Here is a 10,699-nt window from a genome sequence, read left to right on the forward strand (position 1 = left end):
CAGGAGCAAGAGCTGGTAACTACAACAAAACTCAAGGAAAAATTCAAGGTGCTTCTTTGAAAATCCATTGCTTCCAATCTCATCTGCTTTTGCAGAGATTATTTCAATTCACCGTTTCAAATAAAGAAAAAGCAGAAGAGGAAAACTGAAGATGTAAAAGCATTTTTAACCCATAAAAAGATGTAAGTAACCAATGCTTTGAGGATTGCACTTCTCTGCACCATCTTTTTTCCTCTTCTAATTTATTTTTAATTTCAAAGTAAAGTAAATTTTAATACATCTCAATTCTTTAAGCACCATTCAACCCATCAGCTTCCAATATTCAGATTTACATATTTTAATATACAGAATGCTAAATACATTGAGAACCCACTTTAATTTTCATAAACACATTCAATTACAAGCATCAAACCAAATTAATCTAAAAATTCAGTGGGTGTGAAATACATTCAGAAGTTGTTTGCCAAGAAGTTTCACTGGTGTAGCTGTATACACAAAACCTCTTACCAACAGCAAAGTTTATACTGACTTGAAAAGACTTTGGCAAAATAGCTAAAAGCAATTCCACAAGGCAGATAAGCTAAACCAGCAAAATACCTTTGTACATAAATATTGCAAAAGAATCATTTTCTAAGACACTGAATGGAAACACAGTAAGTATCTTCCAAGTTTTAAGAGTGAACAAAACCAAACTTTGCCTGCAGTATGCTAAGGACACGTTTTACCAGGTTGGTGCCTGTGAACATGTTTAAAGATCAGCAAATACATATAAACTCAAAGATACAACATTCTGTTTGAGTATTTTAAATATAAGACGAAGACAGATCTGAAAGTCTCTGTTGGGCTCAGTATCCAACTATCAATTGAGAACTTCAGGTATGTCTCCCCTACAGGGCCCTGAACTCTCCACCAAGAGAGAGATCCCAAATACTGTACGTAAGGCCACTAGGACTCCTGTTACAATTCTTGCATCAACTGAAGGGAAAACAAAAACAACAACAAACGCCACACAAGTGATAAATTCTTAAAACATGAGGAGAAAAAAATGCAAGGAACTGAGAAGTGGTAAGAAGAGTCAAGAACAATAAAATGATAGTTATGAGGTTGATGAGAACGTATATGAATATTTCACATATTGAAGTATCTTATTAATGTTACCTGTCCTACTCCAATCTGATTTCCCCATATGATGTTGTGGAATAATTGCCAGAGTTGATTTAGAAATTAAACTGATATTCACATTTTAAAGAAAAGGTAGAGCAGTGAAGATGCTTCCAGAGTGGGGTGTAGCTGCACGACCTAAACATTCCCTAGGCCTCCATCCTTAAGTGTTGGCCATACTAGAAAAATTTGGTGTGCTGGCTCTAAGAGGAACTGTATAGAGGGTGGAGTGGAGACACTGCAGCCAGGCTCTGTGATAAAATGGGAACTTGAAGGTACATCGGAACCAATAGCTGCATACCTCCTACCCTGGGCCAACAGCCTGCGATGTTTTTGACAAAATGCTGTCCTTCTGGTGAACTTCTCATCATAATGCCAAAACAGACCTCCATCCCAGAGGCTACCTGCCTCCAAAGGTGGCCACACCTCACTGAGACTGTTTTATACTTTTCTAGTCTATATCTTTAAAAGCAAAGTGAGAAAATTTCAGGCCTTAGTTATATATAACTAGAGTCACTTAAACTCCACCTAAAAGATTGAAAACTATATAAATTATGTTAAGGGAGAGAGGGTGTTACAGAAGATACCATCGTGTAAGGGAAGACACCTTCTGATTTCCGGGATTGGTCGTTGACAGGCTCAGCCCCCCCCTTGGACACCTTTGGGCAAGATTCAAGCACTTGCTTATGCCAAGTGCCCCCAGGAAACTTAGAAATCTCTGTAGTCGCTTTCCATCCTTTAACACATTTGTAGCCAGGCAGTGTTACTTTAGGTATTTGCATGTGCTTTGCAGACAGTGAATTTATCACTGGCAATCCAAAGAACCTGTGTGTGTACCTGCTGCTTTAATAAATTGCACTAGTCATTAATCTAGCCATGGTAGGTCTCATTGAACACGACCAAACTCTTTAAGCGTGGCCGTGGGACGTGACTAGACCGAGGGTGTGCTACGTTATTTGTGAATCTGTAATCGTGATAGTTCAGTGCCCTGAACAAGACTGGACTTATAACGATGCACTGGACATCACTTCCAATTACTTTAACCTTTAACATAACAAATGCCTTCCAATACAACAAAGCATGGGGGAAGTAGAGATGCATATTCTTGGTATCCTACGTATATACCAAGCTGAAGCGTTTTAAAATTGTAAGCAGTTTGCTTTAGGAAAGGTCTGAAATATCTAAAAATCAGACATTTTCCTCCTCTCAAGACACACACACCACATTTGCAGTGCTATAAAGTTCTTCATGTTGCAATTTATCATTTAAGTCAGTTCTCAATAAACCACAAAGCCAGTCTGAGATGCAACTTCAAAAGTGTAATTTTTTTTCCTGTACGTAATAGCCACAAAATTTGGTGCAGACCTGGCACTACGGTGTTTCAGTAAATACTTTAAAAATCATTTTAGTGAGAGAAAAATCCTTTATTTTGTTAAAAATCTAACAGGCATGGCAAAACAAACTGGTTTACATTTTACAGTTAATGAACAACAGATTAATCATTGCATAGAAAGTGAATTTTTGGCAGCTTTTCACACCTTTCCTATGAAGGGAAGTTTAGTATTTCAGTGTCTACCCTCTGATGACAATACTTGGTCCTTCCATGCAAACTCCTAAAGGGAAACATACCTAAGAAGTGTTGAACTATAGGGCACTAAACCATTTTACTGTGGGGGGGGGGGGGGGGGGAAGAAATCCCAAACCGAAACTGTTGTAAACTGACAGTTTTCACAAAATGAATTATTACTCAACTTGGGGGCAAAAAAAAAAATGTTTGGTGGATGGAGAGGAACAAGGATAGAGCGGAAACTTCCATCAAGTCTCCTTGTAACCCAAATGCTGGTCAGTCATTTCCAATCTTTTTCATTGCTTTCCTTCAATCTAATGCCAAGAACCTCAATCTGAATTTAACTAAGCTAACTTTGGAGACAGCTTGTGCACACCCAACTATTTTTTTAAGAGGTAAAAGAAACTACATGAGTTTTTTGTTAATTCTTTTTTAAATAAATGTACCTTTAAATTAATGTACAAAAAGATAGTGCAAGTCCTTAAATTTGTTAAGGAACTAGTTTCAACTACCACAACAAATTATAACCACAAAAGCATGCCTGAAATCCTCCAGGCAGTGAATGGTCTTTCTGAAGAGAAAAGAGCATGTAGCTGCATGTTATTTGTCTCACTCTAATCCTCAGAATTCACAACCTAAACTCCATGGTCTAGTTTTGTTGCCTAAAGATTAATATTTATACTTCTCTAGGATACTGTTCAGTCCTTGACATTAACCAAGGTGGGCATGGCTATGTTTGAGGGCTGAGAGACATGCTTTGTATTTACACGGCTGAATGTGTGCAGAAAAATTAGTATGCTGCTCACTGGACAAAGCAGCAAGTCTAACACAGGCAGCTGTACCATTTGGTTGTGTTGCTACCACATAAGATAGTATATTCCACAATCTGTAGAAAGCTGCAGAACTCAAAAATTAAACTGAATGACAGACACATTCAGCAAGGTCTGAATTTTATCTTGACACAGTGCAGTATATGGGAAGGACAACTCTCGTAATGCTCACTTTCGGTAACTCTTTACAAGCATTGATATACTTCAGGAATGCAACAGCCTCCGACGCTCTTACACAAGTTACTGATGTCATTACAACAGTTTGAAGTTACAATAGCCTAATCTTACAAGTTCATACAGGTGCAACCTGCAACCAACAGCTTAAAAAGCCACCTCAGGACTCAAAAGAGCTTTCAAGAGGCAGAACAGCCACCAGCTTGCTGGTCATCCAACACGTGTTCAATGTTGAAAGCAAAAATCATTGCTGTATCTCCAGAGCCTGAAAGGCATCCAAGGGATTCTATTTTGCTGGTAATGAATGAAAATCAGAAGTTTGATGTAACAAGAATAATTTTCTCATCTTATAATACTGATATTGTCATTCTATCACAGTACCTTTTGAAATAAGCATAACCCCATCAGCATCAGAGGTTAGGAAGGTTCAGCTCCAAATACGACAGCTCTCCGTGAGCCAGGGGTGCCAACGAGAGTTCAAACAGATGCATCAGAATAACCAGCAGTAAAAATGCTACAATGCTGAGTGTTTGTGACTTATAATAGTTATAAATACTTTAATGTAAAGTGTTAGCAGAGGAAGTTAAGATAAACATACACTGCTTTTGAACTTCTTAGGAAATTTCTTGGGAAATTAAAGTGAAGACTCCTGATGGGCTGACGGGTATTACCAGCTGGATGGTAAGCAACACGTATAAGGAAAGGAACGCTGAGGTTTTGCATTTTGACTTCTTTCAGTATTTATTTCTTATACCATTGATCAACCTCCTTTATTCACCACTTTCCTGAAGTTAGTGGGTGAACAGAACTAACCAGTAGTCAATAATTAAGAAATGATACAAATGCACAAAAAATATGAAGATTTAACAGAGAAAGGTTGAAAAACATGGCAAACAAATAGAATAGTGAAGCCACAGCTGAATACCAGCTTGTTTTCCATAAAATATTCCAGTAACAAATAAAATATTCTTTAACAATTTGGATTTTATTCCCTCTGTTAAAGTAGTTACAATGCAATGATCATTTATAGAACTAAATGATGCAAAAAAAGCTTCCAATTTTAATGAGGTATGCTTAAATATCACATAAGCAATGTTTTACATTTTTGCCATCTTTCTTGCAAGTCTGACTCAGTAAGTGAACAGACCTCAGAAATGTAAATATAATAAAGACAAAAAATAGATATGGGAACCTTAATCAACTTTTACCTAAAACACAATGGGCCAGCAAAAGATTTTAATTAAATGTATTTTACACAAAGTAATTAAAAATAAGAAAATTTTTCACTGTGAAGAATTAGGGCAAGGGGGAGAACGTTACCATGTCTTATAAGGCAAAACAGAGTGCAGCATTTGGACAGAAATTTTTTTAAAACTCTAATTAAAGAAAAAAATGTAGAAGACCTGCCTACATGGGACTCTGCCAAGCCAGATCCTGACATCCTTGCAAGAATATATACACAGTTTATATAGGATCTGGAATGCACTTGCAGAAAAGAAATCCATCACAATAGATACGGCTCAGCAAAGACTTTGCTAGCACAGAAATTAGAGGTGACAGGCATGAGGTTATATTCCAAGTTTACAATTACCTTCAAACACTCTACAGGAGCCATACCATGGACAAGAAGTTATATAACAATAGAAACTTAAGCACACTACAACCTGCAAGAAACAAAGACGGCTGTTGACACAACTACCTTCTTTACAGAGCTGGCCTCAGCGAAGCATACTAGATGGCTCCAGCCAAACACAGAGCACCTACGGCACAGAAGTACTCCTGGTACTTTGTTTACACTGGTACTACATTCACACACATGTAGCAATCATGGCTGCATGCACATTTTGTGATTCTCTAGGCACCAAAGTCAGCTTTTCAAAGTTATTCCCCAAATGACAAAAGCAACCTCTGCTTTGGAGAACTGTACAAAGTTACTTACTAGAGAACTACCAACCCTCAAGTTGAGCACAACAGCACTTGCAGTTTCTGCCCTCCTGACAGGAGTGTTTGTACGGAGGGTCACCGAGGCTTTGATGCAGGCATTAGAGAAGTCCAGAAAGTTTACCAGAGAGAGAGAAAGGGGAGGGAGAGGTGGAGAGAAAGAGAGAAAAGTACAAACAAAAAATCCCCAAACTAAACCCTCTGTCATCCCCCTCTCCCAAGCTTTCTTGTCTATAAACAGTATTCCCTAAAGGCCCCATACAAGAGTAACCCAACAACCAAAAAGGCCCAGTCTACACAAATATATACAACACTGGTTTCATGATACTTAAAAGCTGTTGTTCCTGCTAATTCATTTTAACATTTTAAAGGTAAAACTTTCTGATGAAAGGAAACAACCATTATGGATTTTGACATTTTCTAGTTCTGGAATATACACTTCAGAAACATCTCTGTTACAGCCTTTGGGTTAAGTTATATACAAAGTTGTCTATAAAATTGTTTTCTTCTTAAGAACATTTCTCCCCTTGCAACCACCAAGAAAACAGCTCCATAAAGATCTGATATGGTGATATATTTCTTAGTGTAGTTAGGAAATCCAGTTGCCTATCTTGCAGCTAAAGGTTTCTGAAAGAGCCACAAGGTTGAACATCTGTCACTTTTGTTTCATTAAAAGGAAAAGAAAAAAAATATTTTCAAACTACGGTAAAACCACCAGGTGCCCAGCACTTAGGGCCTTATTGTACTAGTACTGAACTGACACTTCCAAAGAAGTAAATGCATACTAAAATTTTCATATGGCCAGAAGCTACGGCTGTAGGTATACATTTCAGATACCTGAGATCAGAAGCATCTCCAAGAGTATTTGACTGCTAGGAAAAGACAATACTTCTCTGCTAAATCCAGGGTTTAATGGGATAATGCAGTTATATAGGACACTGCACAAAACTGAGTGACAGCTGAGTTTATCAGTTCCTGCCGTTTTTTTCCTCCCAAAATTAAAAATTTAGAGAACTCAACATCCTCCATGTCAGCAAATTCCCTACCCCACAACATATTTTCCAGCATGGGAACCACACTTGAACTGCTCACGCGTTACATTTAATTTAAGAGAAAAACGTGCCTGAAAAACTGATCTCAAAACCTGAAAATCCTGATTTCACTGTTTAACTGCTGTTACTAGCAGACAGCAGATCAATACTCAGACAAACAGAGGAACATCAAACAACCTACCTGGGCTTGTTACCAGGATAAGAAATTACAACTATACACCACTAATGAACAGAGCCTGCAGAGAGGATGGAGGAACTACATTGATCTCTAACTAAATAATATCTGACAAACTTTTGTTAGTTTTTAAGATTATAAATAGGAAATGTATAAACCAGTGAAGTACAAACTTCAGCTCCTGATGTGTAATATGCAAGTACAGAAAAGCAGACTAAATTCATTTGGACATGGATCTGCAAAATTAAAATAACCTGACACATTTACTCAAGAAAGGGATTTTGAAGTCAACTGAAGCCCTGCTGCAAACGTTAACATCAGAATTCCATTTTCAGATTTCACAGAATTTGACAATGCTCATGAATTGTTTGTGGCTAACAACTCAATCCCCAGCGCCTTCTTGAGAAGTAAGCATGCAAGATTCAACATTTCAAACTACCAGCACCTACTTTGGAAACTATGAGGTTTTCTGAAGTTAAATATTACCTGTTACAAACCTCTCAAAGAGCATGTTCTTAATATTGATATCAAACTGCTGATTACCATTAAGAGAATATTCCTGCAAGAAAGCGTTCAATTAGTAATCAGGAACATTCTGCATTTGAAGAATGATGACGGTAATAGATCAGCTGGATCCATTAACACAGAACAAAGTATGCTTTCTTGTTTTAGTAACACCTTACAGTTAGGCTAAAGGAAGGTTATTCACCTTCTTCACAAGAAAAACAATAAAAAAAATCTTACCACAGTCTTAAGGGTCGACCGTTTTGTGTAAATGCACCCAGAGAAATTTATTGCAGGCCTAATTCAAAGTCCACTGAAATTAATCTCAAGAGTCATCTATTTCAGTTTTGTTTGGATTAGGTCCCATGGAAAAATGAACCACCTTCCTGCAAAAAGCCCAAGTGAAGCTCTCCTGAAAGTGCCCCAGAATTTTAGTTCCTGCGCCTTACTCAAGTTATTTCAACATGAGCCATACAAATTGTATGTGTACATACAGATACTTAACTAATGTTTATGGAAGCCATAAACCAAATTTTCCCTCCCCCCCATCCATTACTGTCAGAGTAAAGCCCATAGGGGCCACGCATCTCAGAAGAAAAGTTAATACCAGAATTAGCTTATAAGCTCTAGTTCTACTGACTCAAATCAAGCTCTAGAAACTTAACATAGCTCTGTTATAATTGTGTTTTGTAATGGTAAGTCAAGAGCGTGTTTTGATCTCAAATATCTATAGGCACTATACTTCCAGAAGATGAAACCTTTTAAACTGAGTTCAGGTATTGATGCTATTAAAACACCATCCAGAGAAGGAAGGTGTGTATTACACGGATTATTTGCAGTAGAGTCCTAATTACTCACGTGGATGTTATACTCAGAGGCCCAGCAGGTACTCACAAATAAGCAAATTATTCTCTGGGGCTCCTACTCCCAAGAGCTCGTCAGAACTGATGCAACAGCGAGGGAAACGCCAGAGTGTCAAATACTCAAAACGACCACGAATGATGGCTGAAAAATATTGGGGGGCAGACCCCAGAAACGCAAAATGCCTGTAGTATCAGACGTGATCCCTCTCAGAGAAGGGCACCGCACAGGGTGGCAGGCCGTGGCCATTACCCTGGCCTCTCCGGGGGGAGCTGCGCGGGCTGCACACGCGTTACCTCCCGCTTACTCCGGGCTACAAAGGGAGCCAGCACGGGCGCTGCCGATGAACGTGGTCGCTAGGGGGAGAAGCTGCATCCTGAAGAAGAAGACGGTCCTAGCCTACCTACCTCCCAGCCGAGGACTGTGCCGGGAGAAGCGGGGGCACGGCACAGCCCCGGGCCCCCACGGAGGGGGACGAGGGGCAGCAGGAGGACACCTCCCAGGGTGCCCTCCCCTCCCCTGAGGATCCCCCCCCCTTTTTTTTTTTTTTTTTTCCTCCAAAGGAGGATTTTATTTTGGAGGGGGGGAGAGGAGCAGGAGGGGGGCGAGGGAGAGCGAGGGGAAGGGTCGCGGCTACTCACATGGGCTCCAAGGTTTTGCTGAGCCAGGATTTCAGCGCCTCGAAGTTTTCTATGATCATTTTAACCACCATCCAGAGCGGCCCGGGCCCCCCGTCTCCCCGGCAGCAGCAGCACCAGCAGCAGCACCACCACCACGGACAAACAACGACGGCGGCGGGGCCCGTGCCGTCCCCCCGGCCGGGACCCCGGCTGCCGCCGCGCCTCCCCCCTGGCCCCCCGAGGCTGAGGCCGAGCCCGAGCCCGCTCCCGAGGCCGCCTCTCCCGGTTCGGCGGGGGCCCGAGGCCCAGCGCCACGAAGGGGGCGGAACCGAGCGGCGGCGGCTGCTCCCCGCTCCTTCGCCGGCAGCCGCGGCCCCGCGGATCCCTTCCCTTTCTTTTTCTTCTTCCCCTTCCCTCCTCCTTCTCCTCCTGCTTTTCCTCGGAGGCGGCCGCCAGGCACGACGAGCCCCGGACCGCGCCGCGCCCCCCGCCCCTCCCGCGCCCCTCAGCCGCAGAGCGAGGCGGAACGAGCGAGCGAGCGAGTAGCTAAGATGGCGGCGCGGCGCTCTCGCGAGGAGAGCGGGTCTCGCGAGGGCTGGGCGGCGCGCGGGGACGGGAGGGGGGCCGGGCCGGGCCGGGCCGGGCCGCGGCTAGGGGCTGATGGCGCTGCTGGAGGCTCCTAGGGAAGAAGGGAGGGAGGAGCTCGGTTCTCGCTCCCCCGTGGCACAAAATTTCTCAAGTGGCACAAAAAAAAAAATGTTTACAGATGGAAAATTAAAAAAAAAAAAAGTTTCTTTTAAAAGAAAAAAAAAGTAAAAGTTTCTTTTAAAAAATAAAGTTCTCAGCATTTTCCTGACCAGATCTTCATACCCCATGTTTTTATACTGGTTAGAGTAAAGATTACTTTAAAAAAAATAAACTTCTCAGCATTTCCCTGACTAATTCGTTATATCCCATGTTTTTCTTACTGTTCAAAACCTCGAGGGAGGAGGGAAAGGTATTTTACACCCACCGGTGTCCATCCAGGTAAAAAACACCAATTTGGTCATCAAATCACTAGGGTTGGAAAAGCCCTCCAAGATCATCTGGTCCAACCATCCCCCTATCACCAGTATCACCCACTAAACCATGTCCCTAAGCACCACATTCAACCTTTCCTTAAACACCTGCATGGACAGTGACACCACCACCTCCTGATCACAGTGTAAAGCCTAGCGTGGCATTTGGCACTGCTCTTGGGAGCACAATCCCAGCAAACACGCATATTGATCTCAAAATTGAGGTTATCCATACGGCTCAGGCCTCGCAAGGCATGTTGAAGCTCTGCTCCATCTCCCCAGCCTCAGGCTCATGGGTTGGGCCCCCAAGAGGAGAGTCTACAACAGTATGGGATCGGCCTGTGAGACATCTGAAATAGCAATACGTGCTACTTATGGTTTTTTTTGTTGTTGTTGTTTTTGTGTGTGTGTGGTTTTTTTTTTTCTGTACCGCACATTGACTGAGTAGTAAACAATAATGCCTGATGTGAGATTTCCTTCCTAGATTCCATCAGACTTCTGAAAGGTTGGCATCAGTCCTAAGAGGAGTGTTTCATATAGTTGATAAACAAAGGCAGATATCTGAGGAAATCATTCACTCTACCTGTCTGAGGACAGAAAGGATGACTATTGAGCTGCCTTCCTGTTTGTCTCAGGTTTTGAGGGACTTTGGGTGATCAGGCTAGATTAGGCAGCAACTTTGGTCGTGGCCAATCTGTCAACTGATCAGTGTCCTAATGGTCTATCTCTGTCACGTGAAATCGGGATAATAGCAAA

General features: G+C 41.7%; 1 protein-coding gene across 3 annotated transcripts in view; it reads right to left on the minus strand.

Moving 5' to 3' along the window:
• The window catches only part of RBM26 (RNA binding motif protein 26), a 52,968-nt gene extending 43,021 nt beyond the window's left edge, over positions 1 to 9,947 (minus strand). For 2 of the 3 annotated variants that reach the window (XM_082774502.1, XM_082774501.1), the window contains exon 1: positions 8,907 to 9,947. In XM_082774502.1, the coding sequence (XP_082630628.1) occupies positions 8,907 to 8,977 (71 nt within the window). In that variant the 5' untranslated portion in view covers positions 8,978 to 9,947. The remainder of the gene's footprint in view (positions 1 to 8,906) is intronic. The other variant, XM_082774503.1, reaches the window with a different exon arrangement.
• Between the last annotated feature and the right edge of the window lie 752 nt (positions 9,948 to 10,699).

This window comes from Aythya marila (assembly GCF_965140915.1).
Source record: "Aythya marila genome assembly, chromosome: 1".
NCBI classification, from domain to species: domain Eukaryota; kingdom Metazoa; phylum Chordata; class Aves; order Anseriformes; family Anatidae; genus Aythya; species Aythya marila.